This window comes from Dendrobates tinctorius, unplaced genomic scaffold (assembly GCF_039654945.1).
Source record: "Dendrobates tinctorius isolate UK_male_01 unplaced genomic scaffold, ASM3965494v1 ptg000115l, whole genome shotgun sequence".
NCBI classification, from domain to species: domain Eukaryota; kingdom Metazoa; phylum Chordata; class Amphibia; order Anura; family Dendrobatidae; genus Dendrobates; species Dendrobates tinctorius.
The window spans coordinates 9,008,041-9,035,066 of NW_027361783.1; the positions used below are offsets into that span (position 1 = coordinate 9,008,041).

At 42.8% G+C, this 27,026-nt stretch overlaps 1 protein-coding gene across 10 annotated transcripts in view; it reads right to left on the reverse strand.

Moving 5' to 3' along the window:
• Positions 1-2,659: 2,659 nt before the first annotated feature.
• Positions 2,660-27,026, reverse strand: part of CUNH18orf63 (chromosome unknown C18orf63 homolog) — a 321,901-nt gene continuing 297,534 nt past the window's right edge. For 8 of the 10 annotated variants that reach the window (XM_073589984.1, XM_073589990.1, XM_073589991.1 and 5 more), the window contains one exon: positions 24,872-25,222. In XM_073589984.1, coding sequence (XP_073446085.1) covers positions 25,100-25,222 — 123 coding nt within the window. In that variant the 3' untranslated portion in view covers positions 24,872-25,099. Of the gene's footprint in view, positions 3,482-24,871; positions 25,223-27,026 lie in introns of those variants that run through there. The other 2 variants (XM_073589993.1, XM_073589985.1) reach the window with 1 other exon arrangement.

Here is a 27,026-nt window from a genome sequence, read left to right on the forward strand (position 1 = left end):
AAACAGCACAGTGAGTATCTGTAGCCCTATATAAAGGCCCACTCACTGATTTCAAGATTGTAAACACCTGTAATGCTAATTAGTGGGGCACACCTTGATTTAACTTGTCTCTTTTGTCACATTATTTTCAGGGGTACCATCATTTCTGTCCAGGCCTATTTCATGAGTTTTATTTATTTTTTTAAATTCTGTGGAAGCAAGGTTGAAAAGCAATGTCTGACTTTCGTTTGTTCATTATCACAGATTTTTTTTTAGCTATTATTACTATTGTCAGATTCAAGTTATTTCTGTGACCATTGTGGGTTTTTCTGTCATTAAACGAGGAGTACCAGTACCAACAATTTTGACCACATGTGTATTTTATAGAAAAAAATTATTTTTGCATCTCTTTATTCTGAGATCTATCATTCTTTATTTTTCCGCTTATGGAGCTGTATGGTGGCTTGTTTTTTGTGGGAGAAGATGATGTTTTCAGCGGTACCATGTTTATCTGTATCCATCTTTCTGATCGCGTTTTATTCCACTTTTTGTTCGGCGGTATGATGATGAAGCATTGTTTTTTTATCTATTTTGTTTGAAATGAAGTGAGTTCATTGGATGTGAACTTGCAGGACCTGTCTGACGGCACCCTGAGCAGAACTTTCTCAAGCTCGCAGTGCCCTCAGACAAGGAATAGGAGTTCACAGGGAGACACTTAGTACATGGTGTTCAGCGTCTCTGCTGGATGACAGGCTATATGGTTGCATTGTGCAACCATGCAGCTTGCCATCTAGATGTAGCAGAGCTAGACTCGTTGTGGGACAAATGGATTTGCAGCACCTCTGCGAATAGGTGAGGAATATTGTGGTTTGCTTTTTTTAACTCTTTTGCAGATGAAAAGAGTGTTGAAGCAATGGTCAAGGTCCTAAGTATGGTTTAATTAAGATTTATTAAAGGAGACTGTCATTCTTTCAAGTAAAGGACTTTATTCTGGGTGTCTGTGTTTTCATACAATGTGACTGGGGTTAGTAATGGGGTTGTCTTATTGACGCCTCTCCATTACTAATCTCGGAGCTTGATGTCACCTGACAATACAAAAGGTGACATCAACACTCCCAACTATTACCCATTTGCCACCACTACAAGGCAAGTGGAAAGAGCAAGGCTAAGTGCCAGATTTGGCACATCTTAGAGATGCGCCTTTTCTGTGGGGGCTGAGAGCTGATGTTTTTAGGGTGTGGGGGACCAGTATCCATGGCCTCTTCTTCGGCTATTTATATCAGCCCGCAGCTGTCTGCATAGCCTTTGTTAGTTATTAATTATAAGGGGACCACACGTAATTTTTTTGTGGGGTCCCTCATTTAATAGTGATTAAAGGCTAAATATATAGCTGTGAGCTGATGTTAATTGCCTGGGAAGCTCCATGGGTATTACCCCCTTTCCAGGCTATAAACATCTGCTCCCCAGCCATCGGTTTTCCCTCTGCTGGTTAAGAAAACTACGTTGAAGCCCACGCCATTTTTTTTCAGAAAAATAATCTTTCAATGATTAAAGACATGTACAGTAAGCTGCACACACACTGTACTTGTATCTGTCACTGACATCTATTCTATACGTATTTACTGTAAGAAATCCATCTTTTCTATTCTGTCGTCTCCTACAGTGATTTTACAGTACACAGCAGATGAATTTCCGGCTTTTCTTTTATCTATTTATCTATGTAATATATATACATTTATGTGTGTGTGTCACTGACATCTATATATCTATGTATTCTATGTGTATATATCTCTTCTATCTATTCTATTCTAACCTGTCACTCTGTGATTTTACTGTACGTGGCACATGAATTGCCAGTTTTTCCAAGGAGATCGGTGTGAAAAAAATTGGACCGCACTCATATGGTTCGAGTGTTGTGTGCTTTTTTCTCGCACCCATTGACTTCTATTGCAAGATGCGATCCGATTTCCCATTACAATCGCACAATGCTGCTAGTTCTTCACCAGTCCCCAGTCGAGTCGTGATCCGATCCGAGCTGGAGAAAAAGCGCAGTTGAACACACAATGACAGAATATCATTGGTCCGAATGCAATCTGATTTTCAACTGGATTACATTCATTCGATTTCATTGCATGTGGGAATGAGACCTTTCTGTATCGACCTGCAGAATAAAGTTATCATGTCAATTATCCTGAAAGGTGAACTCTGTAAAAATATTAAAAATAATTTCAGATGCATTTATTTTTTTACATCACTATAAAAAAAGGAATAAAAAGTGATCAAAATATAATATGCATCCAAAAATAGAACTACTAAGAAGCACAGCTTGTTCTGCAAAAAGCAAGTCCCCATAAAGCTCAATCTATGCAAAAATAAGAAATTTGCCAGATTTTAGGCATAGATTCTCCACAACCTGAATGGCCTTTCAGGTCTTTTGGTCAGACACATGCCTGGAAGGAACTTCACACCATAGTAATATATAATGTGTTAATACCGCTTTGGTTTTTAAAAATACGCTGTAATATATATTCAATTAGCTGTCCAGGTTTTGGAAAAAAAAGTCTCCAAGCACTCTATAAGACTGCAGACTGTTGAATTGTGACACTGTGTGGCAATGAAGCAACGATAGAAGATGAAATGCAAACTGAATTGCTTATGATCATGTTTACAGATGATTAAAGTATACAGAGATTGTACTGTGTTTTTTGGAGTAGTCCTTATGTAATCAACATTGCCTATGTTGGTTGCATTGGACCATTAAACACAATTACACACGCTGAAAAGCTAGATAAGTGCAAATTTCAAAAAGTAGGCAAAGAAAAGAAGAGCGGTATAGTACAATACAATTTTTCATAGAGTAAGTGTAGCATAGACATTTCTTTCCATTGAGCTACAAAGCCAATATTAAGTTATTAAATAAATAAAACTAATGTTCTTAAAATAAGTACAAATAAGGTTGTGCTCAAAATCAATGGGGAACATTACTGGAAAGAAATGTTTTAATAAATAACTTTGCAGTCATAACTGTAGCTTGATTTGTTTAGAAAACCAAAGTTAAAGAACGGTAATAAGAACCTTTCTTTAGGCTCTATAAAAGGATTGAAGCCATTTGCCCAAGAACATGTTTTTAGACAAGCATGGTTTACACGCTTTGTTTTACTAAAATTGACAAGCTATTTTTATGCATTTATACTCTAGACGCACTCTGGATAGCTGAACTCCACACAGCATATACAGTACATTGCAGCCTTCATTTTAAATTAGTTTGCTATAAGTGGCACCCTGATGTAAAAAAAGGGATCCTAGTACTTCATGCCTGAATGCAGTCAAGTCTCAAAATTGCAACAAAACACGTTAAGCATTCATTTGTTCCTGTGGCTCTCCGGACATGACTACTCCCAGTATGACTTCAGTTAAACAGAAGAATTGTATGTGATTTCTTGACTTCCCTTTTCAAATCATATTATAGTGGGTATGAAAGATGGATCTGACCTTTAGACACCTGTAATACATAGCAGATGCGAATAATTGCTTAATTAAAAGGCTCTGACGTGAATGAAGACATGTGGATTACAAGTCTACTGGAACAAAATATAGGAAAGTGAAAAACAGGAACTAGGCTGTATTCATAATTCAATATCAATGTGCTCTGACTTTACAAGTGGAAGAAATTCCCATAAAAAATAGAACAGGAGTGGGAAAATGAAATACTCATGAACAGTCTTTTATAGTAGCATGCATAGTATTCTGGCAATGAGGCAAACTAAGGGGGTGTGATTATTCATCTATATGCAAATACTTAAGCACACAAATAAACGTTAATGCACAGGCACTTTCGGAACACAGGCAGAGTCACTGTCATTATAAAAAAAATCAAATACCAAAACTATATTGTACCTCAAAATAATTCTGCCATACAATACATACGTGTGTAACAGATCTACTACTACTACTAATAATAATAATAACACCTGTAATAATCATGTAAAATCTCAAAATAATATGGCCAGAAGCTAAATAATACGTTACAAATTTGGATATGCACACACATGCAAGATAACAGCTTACTTTATGTACACTTACACCGACTTACATTCTGTAGATGTACAAATTCACTGACAATATACATCCATGCGTAGATACAGAAACATACTCCCAAACAGATCCATAACTTAAATGAACAAATCCATATGCACATTTACCACATACATTCATACAGGTAAGTGATAGAGAAAGAAAAACCTGCCAAATATGATAAGGTGTAATAATTCTATGATAACACACTGAAACAAAGACTTTTTGAGGTGTGTGACTGAGCTGGGTGGATACAGGGAGTTTAATGCTTATCATGCAGCTATATATTCAGGAATTTGCTATTATGTAAGAAACAACTACATTTATGCAAGGCATGCCTATAATAATGAAGGCTATAAATAAATGAGCACTTCAGAATTCATTGAAGAGTTTTGGAAATCATATACCTGTGTGCAGTGTATTACCTAGTATGACAGCGTTTGGCTGAAGAATGGCCTATTAAACCCCATCTCTGATAGAATGAGAGATATGACATGAGACCATTGTTGCTGGGTTGTCTATGGACTGACATTTAAGAAGCCTGTGACACCACAATCCCTGCTGAAGAAAGAAGAACAAAGAAAACAGAAGACAAGACAGAAGAAAGAAGAGAGACAACAAGTATTTTGATCCCTGACCGATCTCTCTTCATCCATCCCAATCCCACTCTTCCCCCTTCCTACACTTTATACCCCTCTCCACCCCCCTTTGCGCAATGCCTGTGCGCACAACCAGCAGCAGCCGAGCTTTGATTAGTGATGCCATGAACTCTTCAGAGCTTGTGCCTGCTGTTTTCCACTTTTCTTTTTCACCCTCCTTTTGCGCCATCCCCATGCGCACATCCAGCAGCCGCCGAACTTTGATTAGTGACGCAGTTCACTCGTCAGAGCTCGTGTCTGTTGTTTTACATTTTTTTTTATTTTTCAGCCCCCTTTACGCCACCCCTGTGTGCACATCCAGCAGCCACCAAGCTTTGATTAGTAATGCAGTTCACTCATCAGAGCTCCTGTCTGCTGTTTTACACTTTTCTTTTAACTGACATTTTTTTCTCCCTGGTTGCTACTTTTTCCTTTTAGCTTTTTCTTTTCAGACAAATAAGATTGCACCAAGCACTAGCTCACACACACAGTTAAATAAAGTACTGACACAATCAGCAAATTTATTAAAAAAAGTTGTCCCACTCGTCCCAATACCGCTATTCAGTGGAGGAGGCATATGCTTTCCTTGCCTCTGACAGCGAGGGAGAGGATCCCACATTTCTTTATTTTTTAGATTCCTCCTCCTCAGGTCCTGCTGAACCGCCACGCAGTTGTCCCAGGACAGCAGATGTACCAGTGACGCCCATTCCTGACCCCATATGGACCTCACCCCCTAAAAAATTTGAGCCACTGATTCCTGATTTTGAGGCAGGAATCAAGTTTGACACCACCAGCCTTACAGAACTAGACTTTTTCAAAGTATTTTTCTCTGAGGATTTTGAAAACCTCATGGTCCAAACTAATTTGTATGCTCATCAATTTTTGTCACAAAACCCCGGTTCATCATTTTCTAACTGGTCTCCTGTAGACACAGTTGAAATTATGCAGTTTTGGGGCCTGGTCCTTCACATGGAGATCCTGAAGAGGCCAGAACTTAGACAATATTGGAGTGTTGATGTTTTATGAGCACAAATAAAAAATTCTCCAGCTCATGGTGAAGTGGCTAAAATTGCACAAAACTTTATTGGACAACTGCAAAAAAAAGAAAACCTTCTTTAAAAATGTTTCCACAGCAGATACCTAAACACACCAGTGTATAGGGCATGTCACACTAAGCGATATCGCTAGCAATATCGCTACAACTTGTGACGTTGTAGCGATATTGCTAGCGATATCGCTGTGTGTGATACTTACCCACAACCCGCTCCCCCGCTGGTTATCGCTGATCGCGCGAGAACAGGCTGGACTGTTTCTCATCGTCAGCTTCCTGCTGTGACGACGAGAGACGCGTGGAGCCGGGCGGGAGGACGCAGGATCGCCTGGTGTGACAGGTAAGTAGCGACCCCTGTCCCCAGCGATGTCGCTAGTGAGATCTGCCTGTGTGGCAGCTCACTAGCGACCACTTAGCGATGTACCAGCGATCCTGACCGCATCATATCGCTGGTCGGGATCGCTGGTACATCGTTAAGTGTGACAGTACCTTATGAGACGATCAACGCGTTTCAACTTTAAGCACTTATTCATGATCTATCTCACAATACAATACAAATCCCTTTATACCCCATACAAGGTGCTGATTGGGCAGACAATACAAAATGCAAATACATATAATCTCATTAAAATCACATTATACATCTTAAAAAAAATTCAAATAACACATGTAATGTATAACACTTCTACTAAATAACAGATTTATCCCATCCATAATAAAAAAGCAAGGAAGATATCACAAATTTTCAATAATGTTTGATGAGATCCTATCTTGCATTCAAACCACACGGTATTCTGGTTTCCAACATGAACATCCAATATGTCTCTCGATTCAAAAGTTTTTGATGCATATTACCACCCCTACGGGGTTTATATATTTTTTTCAGTGCCGCAAAAACTAAAATCCGATAAATTGCCCTTATGTACATCAGAAAAATGTTGAGAAACCGCAGACGGGGAGATCGCTTTATAATTAACCGCAACTGATAAATGCCGTCTTATCCCCCCATGAGGTCAATTTATCAACAATTGGTCTCATGGGTGGAGGAAAAACACCCGTATGCACTTTAGGTAGAGAATGATAAATAGGTGTAATAGGAGAATCTACCTTTAAAAATTCCACCAATTTTTTATCCAAAACATGCATGTTAAGCCCCTCCAATAATAAATCATTTAGGAGCATATTATGATGCTCAGTAGGGTTACCTCCCAACTCAATGTATATATTAGAATTTTCAATATCCAATAAATTCAATTTCCTATATAGACCTGAATCCAATAAAATAGTGCCCCCTTTATCTGATTGTTTTATAATTAAATCTTTATTATTCTTAAGATATTTCAGGGCTTATTTCTCTTCACTGGTCAAATGAGAAAAATAATCATCTGATTCCATAACATTTTTATGCAAATTAACTAGATATTTTTCAACAAGATCCTGGAACTGATCTAATACTACTGGTCTAGATTTTAACGGATAAAACCCAAGGTTAGTAATATAAAAGGAATCATTTAGTGACTCTGGACCCGAATATGATTCAGCTTCCAATGTTTTTAAATCCAAAAATGCCTTCTGTTCTCTAAACAAACGTATATTATCTTTAGAGACTGAATCAATATCATTAATTCCAATAAATTCTTCTCCATCACCAGCTGAAAAAAAGTGACATTTAACTGTTAAATTACGTGCAAACCTATTCACATCAAGCAATGTTTTAAATAGATCAAAATCTACTATAGGAGAAAATCTTAATCCTTTGCTCAAGACTGATATCTGATCCTGAAATTATGTAGCTCAATAAGTTCCATACAGGGATCTCTAACGCCTGTGATTCCTCTACCGGGTGGGATATCTTTCTTTTCCTATGCTTACGGCCCTCCCTCCTGCGTTTTTTGGAATGGCACCACTCATATTAGAGACAGTCACTGTTGTGGCCTGTTGATCAGAGAGTGTACTGTCCATCGATCCAATTGATGAATCAGAAAGATCCCCCACTGCAGAAATAGAAATATCCGATGGGAGCTCCAGATCCCTGACGCTAACCTTGTTTTTAAAAGTTCGTTTATTATTGCGTTTTTTCAAAATGGAATGCGGTTTAACAAACCAGGTGTAAACTTTATTGGAGATAAAATCCTCTGTGTCTCTCAAACTTATTTTTCTTGATCTCCATTATCTGATTCTCCAATTTGGAAATGTTAGATTTCAATCTGTTATTGTAAAAAGTTAAAATCTTTATCAGTGGTGTGTTTTTCTAGAGAACATTGTAGGGTCTTAATCTCCTCTTTGATATTGCAGATCTCTGTATCCTCATATTTGATAATTAGAGAGATGAGTTTGAGGGAACACTGACATAAGATGGAATACCATTCTATCACAAAATCCTCATATATTTTGGTGGGTGCTTTTTTTAAACGTAATCCTCTAGGAATCATATTTTTTGATTCATAGGTTCTTAGAGTAGTTAAATCCCACCATATTTTCATCTCTTATTTTCTTTTCTAGTTGCAGCATTAACGTTCTCAATTCATCAGTGTCTGTAGTCAAAACAGGTGTTTCATCACTGAACACTGAGGCTGCCTTAATCAATCTAGTAGTTTGATCATCCAGGTCTGCAAGAGTCTTGTTCTGGGACTCCATTCTTTTAAAAATTAGAAAAAAAATGTTCTCACATATAGGTACACTACTTTTCAAAAGTTTGGGGTCACCCAGACAATTTTGTGTTTTCCTTGAAAACTCAGACTTTTATTAATCAAATGAGTTGACAGATGAATTTAAAATCTAGTCCAGACATTGACAAGGTTAAAAAAAAAAGACTATTTGAAACAATACGCTTTTAAATCTTCTGCCCGAGCGAGTGTGAACGAGCTGAGTGTGACCTGAGCGTAAGTGCGAACTGTGGTAAGTGTGTGACTTGAGATTCAGTGACTTTGGATTCAGGGAGTTTCCAAGGGAGGTATTACTAAATTGCTGTTATATTTTATTAATACTTTATTTATTTTTGCTTATCTTATTGACTGGTGCAATCCCCATTAGGATATGCTCCACTATTGCCAATGCCATAGAGTGCACGTCTTGCCGCATGTATGAAATCCTTGAACAGCCGGTCGAGGGTGCATACTGCTGTGCGAGATGTGAGCACGTTGTGCATTTGGAAGCCCAGATACTGGATCTAAAATGTGCAGCTGACAATACTGAGATCCATAGACAATATGGAAAGGAGTCTTCTGCTCACTGAGCAGACGCTCAATGGGATAGATGAGGGGGGATGCTAGGTTGGATCTGCAGGACAATGAAGCAGCTAGCTGGGTGACAGTTAGAAGGCGGGGTAGAGGGAAGAGCACCAGGGAGGCTAGTCCTGATCTGGCACACCCCAATAAGTTTGCTAAGTTGGCAGATGAGGGGAGTGTTAGTGCAGGAGTAGCACTGCTGCAGCTAGGCATGTCCTCTGAAAGCCGGAGGAGTGTCTGCTCCAGTAAGGGGGGAAATAGGAGAGCAGGGCAGGCCAGACAGGTTCTGGTAGTGGGAGACTCAATTATTAGGGGAACAGATTGGGCAATCTGTCACAAAGACAGGGATCGTCGAACGGTGTGCTGTCTACCTGGCGCTCGAGTCCGACACATCGCTGATCGGGTTGACAGATTACTGGGAGGGGCTGGTGAGGATCCAGCGGTCATGGTGCACATTGGCACAAATGACAAAGTTTGTGGAAGGTCCTTAAAGATGATTTCAGGGAATTCAGCTGTAAGCTTAAAGCAAGGACCTCCAAGGTGGCGTTTTCGGAAATACTTCCTGTACCACGTGCCATGCCAGAGAGGCAACGGGAGATTAGGGAGGTTAATAAGTGGCTCAGGAATTGGTGTAGGAAGGAGGGGTTTGGGTTCCTGCAGAACTGGGCCGACTTCTCAGTTGGCTACAGGTTCTACGCTACGGACAGGCTGCACCTCAATGGGGAGGGTGCAGCTGTGCTGGGGGAGAAAATGGCTAGAAGGTTGGAGGAGTGTTTAAACTAGGGACGGGGGAGGGTATTCCTTTTATAGGAGGGGAAGACAGTGCAGATAGAGACCTGGGCACAAATAATGAAATTGGGGGTGGGGTAAGAACAGTTAATAATTTAAGATAGAATAGAGGTACAGAGAGATACATAAAGCGCATGTATACTAATGCCAGAAGCCTCGCCAACAAAATGGAGGAATTGGAGTTAATGTTGTTGGAACATAATTATGACATGGTGGAGATATCTGAGACATGGCTGATGAGAGCCATGACTGGGCGGTTAATTTAGAGGGCTATAGTCTGTTCAGAAATGACCGTAAAAATAAACGAGGGGGAGGCGTGTGTTTATATGTAAAATCATCCTTAAAACCCATCCTTCATGATAATATATATGAATCTAATGAAAATGTAGAGTCCCTGTGGGTAGAGATAAGGGGAGGGGGAAAAATAATAAATTACTTATAGGGGTTTGTTATAAGTCTCCAAAAATAATGGAAGCAACAGAGAATATCCTCAAAGCAAATAGATGAAGCAGCGACTCAAGGAGAAATGTCATGGTCACTGTGTGTCTGGGCGCAGGTGTTACCGCAAGGCGAACCCATAACACACATGACCCTGGATACAGCGCCTCCAGTGGGGTGAATTTAAATAAAACGTGCAGATGGATACACCGCCTCCACCCGGCGAATTTAGGTATTATACGTTAATAAACATTCTGGAAACCCCGCCTCCAGTACGGCAAATTTAAATAATAAGGGGGACCTGGGAAACATTAACAGTGGTGGGCCCAGCGATAGGGAAAAGGGAATTGGAGACCTCCTGAGCTCCCCTGAGCCAGTGTCCCTGCACTCCTAACGTTCCCTATGCCGGTTCCGCACCGGGCGCCGCACGCGTACCTCAACGCCCTAGCTCGCCCTGACCCTAAACCCTCACTAGGGAATAGGTCGGTGCGGAAACTAATCCCACCACTGCACTAATAACACATGAGGGAAAGAGACAATACAGGGGGACACCACTTAGCTTTATGCTCTGTGCTTATGCTCCTGCAACAGAGCCCTCCAGCTGCGTGCCTCTTCTCCTCCACCCGGATCCATCACCATAACAGGATCCTGCACCATAGTGCTGCCTAGGAGCAGAGTCCACCACCAGTAGCTGCTGCTTAGTAGCAGAGTCCCAAGGATGAGTTCAGCTTCTGACACGAAGTCAAGCATGCTTGAGTCCAGCTCAGCAGCCAAGTCCCACATGGTGAGTGCCACTCTCCATAGTAGCCACTCCACCAGACCATGCAGACATTTCCCGCTGACACCATCACTGCGACCCCACCACGCCATGCCAGCCCTTCGTCCAGACACCATAGCTGACACTCTTCCCCCCTGGCTAAGCTGCACAGGACTCCTCCTCAGCTCCATCCTTCCACCAGGCTCTCACCAACCAGAATAAATGAATCAGTGAATATCACCAGCAGTGATTACACACCCTGAGACTCCTTTATAGAGCCCCACACCTGATTCCCAATTACGTGCACATTAAACTGAAACCTAAGGTGTGATACCATTAACCACCACCGGGGACAGTCAAGTCACCTTGGCAACTTGCCAAAAGGAAAAAAAAGTTCAGTGTTTTAAAACTGTCAGATCACTTCAGATCATGACAGTACCCCCTCCTTAATGAGGGGCCTCTGGACCCTCAAGACCACCCCTCATTAGGGAAACACCTACAGCGGGGACGCCCAGATCCTGAGTTCACTCACCACTACCTGACACTTCAGGTTTATGACAACACACCGCTGGTATTGGCAATAAAGTTCATTTTGGAGGCACCACTCATCTCCACAGCGCCGACCTGGGGAACGAGTTTATGTATGTGTATGTTTGTTTGTTATGAGCTGATCAGGCTCCACAACACACTTCCACAAGATGTTTTTTGGTGGCACACATACACGCTCGTTCACACACAGGTCCGGACCTGAACGTTTATTGCACACATTCGCTTGTCATATTTTGGTGAACTCATTCTGGACTCGACAACAGAGGCGTCCCTCCGCTGTCACCACACTCACAACCCCGCTATTCACCAAGGGACACCACCCTCCAACCCTTTCACCATGAGGTCTGCGCCTCCCAGGGTTGGTTAATGGCGAGGGGTGAGATTTGTCCCTACTCCCCTGCAGCACACCTGCTGCTCACACATGGAGGTGAAGGGACCGGGATATGGAGGGAATATACACTCGATGGTCGCCTCCACACGACCAGGAGGGGCGGCTTCTTCGGTGGTATTTGAAGATTTGGCATAAGCCCCGTGGACTATCACACCAGTCTGCTCACTACAGGGACGTACCCCTTCACCTCGGGGAACCCCAGACAGCACCATGGGGACACCAATTCCACCCACCTGTCTGGTTACGTCCGCCTGTATGAACAAGTCCCGCTCCCCAGCAGCGACTCTAGGGGGCACTTTGCCAGAGCCGCAGGAATATGGAGGAAAAATACACTCGCTGGTCGCCTCCACACGACCAGGAGGGGGCCGCTTCTTCAATGGTATGTAAGATTTTGCATAAACCCTGCGGACTATCCCACCAGTCTGCTCACCACAGGGATGTACCCCTTCACCTCGGGGAATACCAGGCAGCTCCGTGGGGCACCATTCCTCCCACTTGCCTGGGTACCTCCCCATGCATGAGCAAGTCCCGCTCCCCAGCAGCGACTCTAGGGGGCTTTTTGCCAAACGCCGCCATTTTGATTTCCTGGTTACCTGAGCAGAGGCCCCAGACCCTGATAACTGCTGCTGCAGCGGCTCTAACACACCATGCCGCTCCCCACTCACCTCAGTGAGGCCCGGCAGCAATTACCACAGGTCTCCACATGGCCAAGGCTCACCAGAAAAAAGGTAAGGCTGGTGATAATGTCATGGTCACTGTGTCTGGGCGCAGGTGTTACCGCAAGGCGAACCAATAACACACATGACCCTGGATACAGCGCCTCCAGTGGGGCGAATTTAAATAATAAAACGTGCAGATGGATACACCGCCTCCACCCGGCGAATTTAGGTATTACACGTTAATAAACATTCTGGAAACCCCGCCTCCAGTATGGCGAATTTAAATAATAAGGGGGACCTGGGAAACATTAACAGTGGTGGGCCCAGCGATAGGGAAAAGGGAATTGGAGACCTCCTGAGCTCCCCTGAGCCAGTGTCCCTGCACTCCTAACGTTCCCTATGCCGGTTCCGCACCGGGCGCCGCACACGTACCTCAACGCCCTAGCTCGCCCTGACCCTAAACCCTCACTAGTGAATAGGTCGGTGCGGAAGCTAATCCCACCACTGCACTAATAACACACATGAGGGAAAGAGACAATACAGGGGGACACCACTTAGCTTTATGCTCTGTGCTTATGCTCCTGCAACAGAGCCCTCCAGCTGCGTGCCTCTTCTCCTCCACCCGGATCCATCACCATAACAGGATCCTGCACCATAGTGCTGCCTAGGAGCAGAGTCCACCACCAGTAGCTGCTGCTTAGTAGCAGAGTCCCAAGGATGAGTTCAGCTTCTGACACGAAGTCAAGCATGCTTGAGTCCAGCTCAGCAGCCAAGTCCCACATGGTGAGTGCCACTCTCCATAGTAGCCACTCCACCAGACCATACAGACACTTCCCGCTGACACCATCACTGCGACCCCACCACGCCATGCCAGCCCTTCGTCCAGACACCATAGCTGACACTCTTCCCCCCTGGCTAAGCTGCACAGGACTCCTCCTCAGCTCCATCCTTCCACCAGGCTCTCACCAACCAGAATAAATGAATCAGTGAATATCACCAGCAGTGATTACACACCCTGAGACTCCTTTATAGAGCCCCACACCTGATTCCTAATTACGTGCACATTAAACTGAAACCTAAGGTGTGATACCATTAACCACCACCGGGGACAGTCAAGTCACCTTGGCAACTTGCCAAAAGGAAAAAAAGTTCACACAGTGCTTTTAAAACTGTCAGATCACTTCAGATCATGACAAGAAGTCATTATTATGGGGGACTTCAACTACCCTGAAATACATTGGGGAACCGAAACCTGCAGTTCCAGCAAAGGTAATAGGTTTTTGACAACTATGAGAGACAATTACCTTTCACAACTGGTTCAGGACCCAACAAGAGGGGGGGCACTGCTAGACCTAATATTAACCAACAGGCCAGACCGCATATCAAATGTAAGGGTTGGGGGTCACTTGGGTAATAGTGATCACAAATTAATAAGTTTTCATGTATTCTTTCATAAGATGTGTAGTAGAGGGGTTACAAGGACACTAAACTTCAGGAAAGCAAATTTTCAATGGATGAGAGATGATCTTGGTGCATTTAACTGGGACGATATCCTGAGACATAAAAATAAACAAAGAAAATGGGAGACGTTTATTAGCATCCTGAATAGGACCTGTGCACAATATATACCGTATGGGAATAAACATGCGAGAAATAGGAGGAAACCACTATGGCTAAATAGAGCTGTAAGGGGTGCAATAAGAGATAAAAATAAAGCATTTAGAGAATTAAACCAAGTAGGTAGTGATGAGGCATTAACTAAATACAGAAGATTAAATAAATTCTGTAAAAAACAAATCAAGACAGCAAAGATTGAGACAGAGAGACTCATTGCTAAAGAAAGTAAAAATAATCCCAAAATATTCTTTAACTACTTAAATAGTAAGAAACTAAAAAATGATAGTGTTGGTCACCTTAAAAATAGACTGGGTGAAATGGTGGATGAGGATGAGGAAAAAGCCAATATGCTAAATGACTTTTTTTCAAAAGTATTTACACAAGAAAATACTATGACAGATAACATGATCAGGGATAAAAATTGTCCATTAAATGTCACCTGGTTAACCCAGCAGGAAGTACGGCGGCGTCTAAATCTCACTAAAATTGACAAATCCCCCGGCCCGGATGGGATACACCCCCGAGTACTGCAGTAATTAAGCACAGTCACAGATAGACCATTATTTTTAATCTTTAAAGATTACATAACAGGGTCTGTACCACAGGACTGGCGTATAGCAAATGTGGTGCCAATATTCAAAAAGGGGACAAAAACTGAACTTGGAAATTATAGGCCAGTAAGTTTATCCTTAACTGTGGGTAAAATCCTGGAGGGTTTTCTAAGAGATACTATACTGGAATATCTGGAAAAGAATAACCTCATGACCCAATATCAACATGGATTTACAAGGGACCGTTCCTGTCAGACTAATCTGATAAGCTTTTATGAAGAGGTAAGTTCCGGACTGGACCAAGGGAATGCAGTGGACGTGGTGTACATGCAAATTTCAAAAGCTTTTGATACGGTGCCACAAAAAAGGTTGATACATACAATGAGAACAATGGGGATAGTGGAAAACGTGTTGGTGGGTTAAGAGCTGGCTCAGGGATAGGAAACAAAAGGGTGGTTATTAATGGAGCACACTCGGACTGGGTCACGGTTAGCAGTGGGGTACCACAGGGGTCAGTTTTGGGCCCGCTTCTTTTTAACATTTATTAATGACCTTGTAGGGGGCATTGAGAGTAGAATTTCAATATTTGCAGATGACAAACGCTGCAGAGTAATCAATACAGAGGAGGACAATTTTATATTACAGGAGGATTTATGTAAACTAGAAGCTTGGTCTGATAAATGGCAAATGAGCTTTAATGGGGATAAATGTAAGGTCATGCACTTGGGTAGAACAAACAAGATGTATAATTATGTGCTTAATTGTAAAACACTGGGCAAAACTGTCACTGAAAAAGACCTGGGTGTATGGGTGGACGACAAACTCACATTTAGTGGCCAGTGTCAGGCAGCTGCTGCAAAGGCAAATAAAATAATGGGATGCATTAAAAGAGACATAGATGCTCATGAGAACATAATTTTACCTCTATATAAGTCACTAGTGCGACCCCACTTAGAATACTGCGTACAATTCTGGTCTCCGGTGTATAAGAAAGACATAGCTGAACTGGAGCGGGTGCAGAGAAGAGCGACCAAGGTTATTAGGGAACTAGGGGGTCTGCAAAACCAAGACAGGTTATTACACTTGGGGTTATTTAGTTTGGAGAATCGAAGGCTTAGGGGTGATCTTATTACAATGTATAAATATATGCGGGGACAGTACAAAGACCTTTCTAATGATCTTTTTACTCTTAGACCTGCGACGGTGACAAGGGGGCATCCTCTACGTCTGGAGGAAAGAAGGTTTAAGAATACTCACAGACGCGGATTCTTTACTGTAAGAGCAGTGAGACTATGTTGTAATGAGTGATTCCCTACTAAAATTTAAGAAGGGACTGGATGCCTTTCTTGAAAAGTATAATATTACAGGGTATATACACTAGTTTCCTTAATATTGCGTTGATCCAGGGAGCTAGTCTGATTGTCATATGTGGAGTCGGGAAGGAATTTTTTTCCCCAGTGTGAAGCTTACCGTTTGTCACATGGGTTTTTTTGCCTTCCTCTGGATCAACATGTTAGGGCAGGTTAGGATAGGATATCGGTTGAACTAGATGGACTTAAAGTCTCCCTTCAACCTTAATAATTTTCTCCTTCAAACTTTGCATTCATCAAAGAATGCTACCATTGCAGCAATTACAGCATTGCAGACCTTTGGCATTCTAGCAGTTAATTTGCTGAGGTAATCTGGAGAAATATCACCCCATGCTTCCAGAAGCCCCTCCCACAAGTTGGTTTGGCTTGATGGGCACTTTTGCGTACCATACGGTCAAGCTGCTCCCACAACAGCTCAATGAGGTTGAGATCTGGTGACTGCGCTGGCCACTCCATTACAGATAGAATACCAGCTGCCTGCATCTTCCCTAAATAGTTCTTGCATAATTTGTAGGTGTGCTTTGGGTCATTTTCCTGTTGTAGGATGAAATTGGCTCCAATCAAGCGCTGTCCACAGGATATGGCATGGCGTTGCAAAATGGAGTGATAGGCTTCCTTATTCAAAATTCCTTTTACCTTGTACAAATCTCCCACTTTACCAGCACCAAAGCAACCCCAGACCATCACATTACCTCCACCATGCTTGACAGATGGCATCTTTTCCAGCATCTTTTCAGTTTTTCTGCATCTCACAAATGTTCTTCTGTGTGATCCAAACACCTCAAACTTGGATTCATCTGTCCATAACACTTTTTTCCAATCTTTCTCTGTCCAATGTCTGTGTTCTTTTGCCCATATTAATCTTTTCCCTTTATTAGCCAGTCTCAGATATGGCTTTTTCTTTGCCACTCTGCCCTGAAGGCCAGCATCCCAGAGTCGCCTCTTCACTGTAGACATTGCCACTGGTGTTTTGCGTGTACTATTTAATGAAGCTGCCAGTTGAGGACCTGGTGAGGCGTCGATTTCTTAAACTACAGACTCTTGTTGCTCAGTTGTGAAGTGTGGCCTCCCACTTCTCTTCTCTGAAGGGAGTAGTACACACCGTTGTAGGAAATCTTCAGTTTCTTGGCAATTTCTCGCATGGAATAGCCTTCATTTCTAAGAACAAGAATAGACTGTCGAGTTTCACATGAAAGTTTTTTTTTTCTGGCCATTTTGAGACTTTAATGGAATCAACAAATGTAATGCTCCAGATTCTCAACTAGCTCAAAAGGTCAGGTTTCTCTAATCAACCAAACTGTTTTCAGCTGTGCTAACATACTTGCACAAGGGTTTTCAAGGGTATTCTAACCATCCATTAGCCTTATTACACAGTTAGCAAACACAAAGTATCATAAGAACACAGGAGTGATGGTTCTTGGAAATGGGCCTCTATACACCTATGAAGATATTGCATTACAAACCAGACGTTTGCAGCTAGAATAATCATTTACTACATTAACAATGTATAGAGTGTATTTATGAATCATTTAAATGTTAGCTTCATTGAAAAAACTGTGCTTTTCTTTCAAAAAATAAGGAAATTTCTAAGTGACCCTAAACTTTTGAACGGTAGTGTATAATTCTGCTGTGTATAATATTAAGTAGTTGTCCAATTAAAAAAGTATTAGAAGGGGAAAAAAGACACGGTATTAGCACGACTACAAACTCACAACTGTATAAGTAAATGAACAAGAGAAAGTCAGCTTACCGGTCTGCTTGTGTCTCCCCAAGCCAGCTAACGCCCAGCATGGATTGTGGTGAGTTAACGCTAAACTTATGAGCACAAATAAAAAAATCTCCATCTGCACCCCATCTTGACTGAAAAAAAATATGACATGGTCAAAAGTATTCAGACCCTTTGCTCAGTATTGAGTAGAAGCCCCTTTTGAGCTAGGAGTTTTCTTGGGAATGATGTAACAAGTTTTTCACATCTGGATTTGTGGATCCTCTGCCATTCTTCCTTGCAGATCCTCTCCAGTTTCATCAGTTTGGCTGGTGAACATTGGTAGACAGCCATTTTCCAGTCTCTCCAGAGATGCTCAATTGGGTTTAGGTCAGGGCTCTGACTGGGCCAGTCAAGAATGGTCACAGAATTGTTCTGAAGCTACTCCTTTGTTATTTTAGCTGTGTGCTTAGGGTCATTGTCTTGTTGGAAGGTGAACCTTCGGCCAAGTCTAAGGTCCAGAGCACTCTGGAAGAGTTTTTCATCCAGGATAGCTCTGTACTTGGACGCATTCATGTTTCCTTCAATTGCAACTAGTCGTCCTGTCCCTGCAGCTTAAAAACACCCCCATAGCATGATGCTGCCACCACCACGTTTCACTGTTGGGATTGTATTGGGCAGGTGATGAGCAGTGCCTGGTTTTCTCCACACACACCACTTAGAATTATCACCAAAAAGTTCTTAGTCTCATCAGACCAGAGAATCTTATTTCTCAGTCTGGGAGTCCTTCATATGTTTTTTTAGCAAACTCTATGCAGGCTTTCAGATGTCTTGCACTGAGGAGAGGCTCCTGTCAGGCCACTCTGCCATAAAGGCCAGACTGGTGCAGGACTGCAGTGATAGTTGACTTTGTGGAATTTTCTCCCATCTCCCTACTGCATCTGTGGAGCTCAGCCACAGTGATCTTGGGATTCTTCTTTACCTTTCTCACCAAGGTTCTTCTCCCTCGATTGCTCAGTTTGGCTGGACGGTCAGGTCTAGGAAGTCTTCTGGTGGTCCCAAACTTCTTCCATTTAAGGATTATGGAGGCCACTATGCTCTTAGGAACCTTGAGTACAGCAGAAATTCTTTTGTAAGCTTGGCCAGATCTGTGTCTTGCCACAATCATGTCTCTGAGCTCCTTGGCCATTTCCTTTGACCTCATGATTCACATTTGGTCTGACATGCACTGTGAGCTGTGAGGTCTTATATAGACAGGTATGTGCCTTTACAAATCAAGTTCTATCAGCTTAATTAAACACAGCTGGACTCCAATGAAGGAGTAGAACCATCTCAAGAAGGATCACAAGGAAATGGACAGCATGTGAATCAAATATGAGAAGTCTGAACAAAGGGTCTAAAATACTTATGACCATGTGATATTTCAGTTTTTCTTTTTTAATAAATTTGCACAAATTTCTATATTTCTGTTGTTTTTAGACAAGATGGGGTACAACGTGTAGATTAATGAGAAAAAAATGAACTTTTTTGAATTTACCAAATGGCTGCAATTAAACAAAGATTGAAAACTGTAAAGGGATCTGAATACTTACCGTACCCACTGTATCTCAAATTTTGACTCATCAGTCCAGTGGAATCTACTGCCATTGTTTCGTTTCTGCATCCCAACTCCTATATTTTCATGCATAACTGAATCACTTGGCTTTGTTTCCACGTTGCAAGTTTGTTTTGGATGAAATTCTGGCCAGACTTCTCTGAACAGTAGATGGGTGTAGCTGGTTCCCATTGGTTGCCAGTTCTTAGCTTGATTTTGATTTTATTTGCACCACCTGATGAACATAGTGTTATGATCATAGAATCATAGAATCATAGAATCGTAGAGTTGGAAGGGACCTCCTGGGCCATCTGGTCCAACCCCCTGCTCAAAGCAGGATTCGCTAAATCATCCCAGTCAGATGTCTGTCCAGCCTCTGTTTGAAGACTTCCATTGAAGGAGAACTCACCACTTCTCGTGGCAGCCTGTTCCACTCATTGATCACTCTAACTGTCAAAAAGTTTTTTCTAATATCTAATCTGTGTCTCTTCCCATTCAGTTTCATCCCATTGCTTCTAGTCTTTCCTTGTGCAAATGAGAATAAAGTTGATCCTTCTACAAAGTGACAGCCCTTTAGATATTTGTAGACAGCTATTAAGTCTCCTCTCAGTCTTCTCTTTTGCAAACTAAACATTCCCAAATCCTGCAACCTTTCCTCATAAGACAGGGTTTGCAGACCGGTCACCATTCTGGTCGCTCTTTTCTGAACTTGCTCCAGTTTGTTGATGTCTTTTTTAAAATGTGGTGCCCAAAACTGGACACAATATTCCAGATGAGGTCTGACCAAAGAGGAGTAGAGGGAAATAATGACTTCACGTGATCTAGACTGTATGCTATATATTGAAACACGTTGTGGAGATCGAAGGGTTAATAAAGGTTTGTTAAACCAGATTGCTGTCCCTATAATTATCCCCTATCTCAGCGCTCCACAGACCGCTACAAATTTTTCTCCTTCATCAGTTCTGAGCTTGATGGCATTGCTGGACACCTTCCAATTTTCGAAAGGAAGTTTTTGTTCTCTTCATTTTTGTCTCCATCTTGTCCAGATTCCATGTTGACTTTTCACATCCACAGATTATCTCTACAGACTTCTCCAGTCTTCTGCAGCACATCCTAATATGGTGCTCTTAAAAATAAGCTTCATTATAATGCCCTATGCATAGAAATATCTGTTCATACTATGCCCTTACTAAGCCTCCTATGGTATATGGCTTCCACATTGTATGTCTTTATGAACTACACCAGCCACACTGCCTGCCTTAATGGGCTGTAATCACCATATCGTTTGTTTGCCATTATCAGCTGTAACCACCACACCATCCACCATTATGAACCATGGCCCATATCATAGCTGCCCCTTCTCCACTGTTTTCCCTTATGCTCTCTATATCTCCACATTGTCCTACCACCATGCTAATCTCTCTTAATACTCTGCCTCCATTTCATGCTGCCCCCTCTACGTATCCATTCTGTATCCCTCTTAACACTATGCTCACATACCGTTCACCAGGCTACCCCCTCCAAACTGCACTCCATCACACTGACCCCCTACACAGTATGATGGTTACCATAGCCCCGCAATACAGTATGATGTCTACTATAGCCCCTCAATATACAATAAGATGTCCACCACAGCCCCCCATACAGTAAGATATCCGCTACAACCCACCAATATACAGTATGATATCCACCATTGACCCCTATACAGTATGGTGACCACAGCCACCCATATATGCCCCCCATATGTTTCCCACAGCCCTCTATAGAGTATAATATCTTCTACATCTCCTATACAGTATAGCCACCACAGCCCCAGTATACCCCCACAGCTCCCTACACTGTATAATTTCTCCACAGTACCCTATACAGTATGTCTCCATAGTCTTCAGCAGAACTGCAGCTGCCTATACAGCATGATGTCCCCACAGCCTCCAGTATAATGTTCCCCACAGCCTCCATATAAGATGATGCCATAACAGCCCAGGTATAATGTCCCCCACAGCCTCTAGTATAATGCCCCTCACAGACAGCGCATCATATAATATGATATCCCCATAGCCCAAGTATAATGTGTCACACAGTTCAGGTATAATATCCCCCTCATATAGTATAATGTCCCCAACAGCCCCTGAGTATAATGTCTTCAGAGCACCCAATATAATGTTCCCCACAGCCCTTCATATAATGTAATGTACCCATAGCCCCAAGTATAATATGATATCCCCACAGTCCCCATTCACTGGCCAAATAATATAAGAAAAAAAATGCTTAAACTCGCCTAATCCAAGATGCTCATCTACCATGGCCATCTCATTTTCTATCTTGCATAGCAGTGGATGCTGGATGACACACGCCACCCGATGTCCATTGCTTGGCATGGTCCTCCAACAGGGTTCAGGCCAGAAGTAGCCTGTGTCTTGCTGGAGTTGTTGGCAGAGCAGGGAGCTGATCACAGCTGTTCTTCTCCTGTCCTGGAACTCACATCAACTGTATTTGAGTCTTAAAGATGCAAATACAATTTAATGCAGGGATGGACCCACAGTTAGGGTGCAGGCGGTAAGCAGTGTTAGTGACTCACTGACATTGCTCAAGTGTGTGCTTGTGTTCTTGCCGTCAGTGTGCTGAATGCCTGTGGCCGACGGAAGTAGCCGGGAGGCTGCAGGAGTAGCACTGTCAGTTTTTTCTTTTTCAAACTGCGCACACCTCAGGGAGGCAAGTGGTAGCACCCTGGGTGGTAGGTGGGTGCCTACCCCTCATCCCAGCTCTGTTCAAGCCAAATTTTTCATACAAGTTAACAAACAACAGATAGATAAAATGATCTTCGACATATAATGTAAAGGCAGCATTTGAGAAACGTCATCAAACATAGACAACACTAAATAAGAGTATTTTTGTAACACCGCCATTGAATTAAAAAAATCAGTTTCTTTATATACAGGTAAATGTAAGTAAGGAAATATATATTTGTCATGCCCAATTCAGTGTGGCATTTTTTGTCAGTGAAAAATTTTGATGTGTAAGGCCTAGTATATATTTATTTTCCCAAAAGAAGTGCTGCTAGAGGTGGTTGACAGATCTTCTGTATTTGTGCTAGGAAAAAACAGTTCCCAGTGGGATCTTCAAAGTATATTTTCTCTGAAGCATTTCAGAGAATAATATATCTGGCTGCAATCATACTTCCCGCGGATTGGGCAGCATGAATTGCATGACAGGTTCCCTTTGAAGAGGTTGTCCACTAATGAACAATTCCTTCTTAAGTGCAAGTGTGCCCCATATAGAATAAAAAAAATGTTCTTACCTGGTGTTGAGGAACCTTTACCACAATGTAGACGTTGTGTCTCCTAACATTCATGTGAAATTGTTATGTCACAGTAGTGCTGAAGCCTTCAATTATTAGAATAACAAAGTCACATGAATGGTACAAGACACAGTGCCAACATCATTGGAATGGCACTGAGCCATGAGGGGAGTAAACTTTTTTCCATTATTTGTGAGTCACACTAGCACTTAATGACAGGGTGAGGGTGTTCAGTGCTAAGCGATTTTACTTTTACCATTCTTGTTTCCATTTTTTTTTATATCAAAAATTTTTAATGTGTTGCTATTAATTTATAATATGCAAATTCAACAAGTTGAGGAAGGACTGAAACTAAATAGTTTATGGGCACTGCCATTTTGGGCTACAATATAAAGTATCTGGAACTCTTGGCTGGGAGTTTTCTCTTTGGACAAATGCAGAAATGTAATTGTTCAATCAGATCTATCCATCTATCTATAATATAACCGGGAGAGCGTCACTCTGTCTGAAGCCTCTATAGACTGTGCAAGCGCAAAGTGCTTGCGCAGTCTGGACCCAGAGTGATGCATCCCCCACAGAGTAATGCATCCCCCCAGGAGATCGCAGTAATGCGCAAGCACTGAACGCATACCGCGATCTCCGCAACACCTTACCGAACCCGGTGTTGCTGTTGCTGGTGGGGTCTTGCGTCTTCAGGTGATGTCTGGAGTGGGCGTGTTGTAGCAGCGGAATCGGTGCCTGTGCAGTCCGTGCTTACCGCCTCCATTTTCTTGAAGACGCACTACAGTTTTTTTTTTGTTTTTTTAATGTGTGCAGTTTAATAGGGGTGAGGGGGACCATTCATATCAGGATTGGGGGTGAGGGGACCATGTATACCACGAAAGGGGGGTGAGGGGGACCATTCATATCAGGATTGGGGGTGAGGGGACCATGTATACCACGAAAGGGGGGTGAGGGGGACCATTCATATCAGGATTGGGGGGGTGAGAGGACCATGTATACCACGAAAGGGGGGTGAGGGGACCATGCATATCACGAATGGGGGGTGAGGGTGACCATTCATATCAGGATTGGGGGGCGAGGGGACCATGTCATGCATGCCATGAAAGGGGGGTGAGGGGACCATGCATATTAGGATAGGGGGGTGAGATGGCCATGCATACCAGGTTTGGGGGCGAGGGGGACCATGCATACCAAGGATAGGGGGGTGAGACGGCCATGCATACCAGGATTGGGGGGTGAGAGGACCATGCATACCAGGATAGGGGGGTGATAGGACCATGCATACCAGGATAGGGGGGTGAGAGGACCATGCATACCAGGATAGGGGGGTGAGAGGACCATGCATACCAGGATAGGGGGGTGAGGGGACCATGCAAACCAGGATTGTGGGGTGAGAGGACCATGCATACCAGAATAGGGGGTGAGGGGACCATGCATACCAGGATAGGGGGGTGAGAGGGCCATGCATACCAGGATAGGGCGGTGAGAGGACCATGTGAACCAGGATTGGGGGGGGTGATAGGACCATGCATACCAGGATAGGGGGGGTGATAGGACCATGCAGGGGGGTGATAGGACCATGCATACCACGATAGGGTGGTGAGGGGACCATGCATGCCAGGATTTGGGGGTGAGGAGACCATGCATACCAGGATTGGGGGGTGAGAGGACCATGCATACCAGGATTGGGGGGTGAGAGGACCATGCATACCAGGATAGGTGGGTGAGAGGTCCATGCATACCAGGATAGGGGGGTGAGAGGACCATGCATACCAGGATAGGGGGGTGAGAGGAGCATGCATACCAGGATTGGGGGGGTGAGAGGACCATGCATACCAGGATTAGGGGGTGAGGGCACCATGCATACCACGATAGGGATGAGGGGGTGCCATGCAGACCAGTATTAGGGGGTGAGGGAACCATGAATACCAGTATATGGATAAGGGGGTACCATGCATACCAGGATTGAGGGGTGAGGGTACCATACATACCAGGATAGGGATGAGGGGTGCCGCACATACCAGGATGGGTGACCATATACCAATAAAAATGCCCGCCACAGAGGCGTAGAATGGTTTCATAGCTAGTTATACTATAATTATAATATCATATGTAATTATGTCCACAATTTAATCGTCTTTAATTACTTAGGAAAGAAAGTAGTAATGACTGCACCCGAACTAAAAGTATTATATTTAATTATGCCAAGAAAAACATAAAAGGATCTTTACAATCAGTAACCTTTAACAAAAATAGACATTTCTATTGAAAACAATATTAAGGAATTGGCCATAGCAATAAAGAAAATAGACCATTTCATATACACTCCCAATGTGTCGAAATGGTATGTTTAGCCTAGATAGAATGCAATGGTAGAATATTTACCAGTACCTACTATACATTTTATGCTTAGGATTGTTGAATAAATTGCATGATCTTTGCTACAAGTTGTTCTTTTTTGTCTCTAGTTCTGGTAGAAATACCGTGCCGCTTGAGCCAGTCTTGGAGATCAGAGTTGTTGACTTTAAATAACTACAAAATAATATGTTTAATTACTAATTTGTGAGTTAATTATATGGTTCTCACACAAACAAATTAGTATATTATTGCTATTGATATGATTACATATATATATTTTTAAATTAAATAGAATAAACAGCTGGTAGATGGAGGTTGCACCCATATCTTGAGAATAGGGCTGCACTGCACACATAGGGAATGGAGAGGTGACCACTTATGTAAAACTTTCTACATGTATTTGTATGGGAGTACCAAAAATTGCTGGTGCTATGTGTAAGGTCCCATTCTTGAGATACGGTTCCCAGTGTTTACTGCAGTCAATTCATTCACTGCATTGACCCTTATATTCACACATACAATGTACTGTATTTCATCATAGTTATCATAGCTAGCAAGGCTGAAAAAAGACATTTGTCCATCCAGTTCAGCCTATATTCCGTCAGAATAAATCCCCAGATCTACGTCCTTCTAAAGAACCTAATAACTGTAAGATACTATATTGTTACACTCCAGGAAGACATCCAGGTCTTTATTGAACCCCTCGACTGAGTTCGCCATCACCACCTCCTCAGGCAAGGAATTCCTGATTCTCACTGCCCTAACAGTAAAGAATACTCTTCTATGTTGGTGGAAAAACCTTCTCTCCTCCAGACGCAGAGTATGCCACCTTGTGACCGTGACTTTCCTTGGTATAAATAGATCCTCAGAGAGATATTTGTATTGTCCCCTTATATACTTATACATGGTTATTAGATCGCACCTCAGTCGTCTTTTTTCTAGACTAAATAATCCATATTTTGCTAATCTCTCTGGGTATTGTAGTTCCCCCATCCCCTTTATTAATTTTGTTGCCCTACTTTGTACTCGCTCTAGTTCCATTATATCATTCCTGAGCACCGATGCCCAAAACTGTACACAGTACTCCATGTACGGTCTAACCAGCGATTTGTACAGAGGCAGTATAATGCTCTCATTATGTGTATCCAGACCTCTTTTAATGCACCCCATGATTCTGTTTGCTTTGGAAGCCGCTGCCTGGCACTGGCTGCTCCAGGTAAGTTTATCATTAAACTCACTTATTTCTTTTCTATGCACACTGTAAAATGTTTAGACATAAACTAAAAGACGATTTCCTTAAGACTGGTGTTGTACATACCAGTCTTAATGAAGGGGAATGCAGAAGTAACATGTGCCCAAATCACAGATGCACGACCCTTAATGAATTAGTCACATCTTACAAGTGATGTGCGCCTCTGCCAGATGAATTTGTGCCAGGAACTGGTGTATTTTTCTGGCGTAACTTTTCATGAATTCAACGAAAGTTTGTGACTTTCTAAGGTGTTTTACACAAAAATATTCTACAGTAAATACCTTAATGAATCAGTAATTAACAGTTTGTCATGCCGGCGCCGCCTGTCAGGCCGGTGCCGCCTGTCATGCCGGGTCCCGCTTCCCCTGCTGCTGCTCCCAGGGTCTTCCCCCAACCCCCCGCTCACCGCTCCTGCCGCCGCGCGGCGCCCTCAGCCTCCCATCCTGTAGCCCGGGGGATCCAGCATGATGGTTCTCCTTCCTGTCCTGCTCCAGGCATGCGCCTTTGGCCACGGGCGCGCGCTCTTCTCTCCCCTTAACCCCTTCTGCACCATCCCTGTGGAGCGATCTCCAATCAAGCTCCAGCACAGGGTATATCAGGCGGCTCCTCGCTCATGGAGGCACCTGATTATCGTGTGCCTTCCTGTACGGTACTCTGGCCCCGTCCTGTCGCTCCTGACTCCGGTCGTTCTCTGGGGTCTCCCAGATGTTCCTGTATACAATTCCC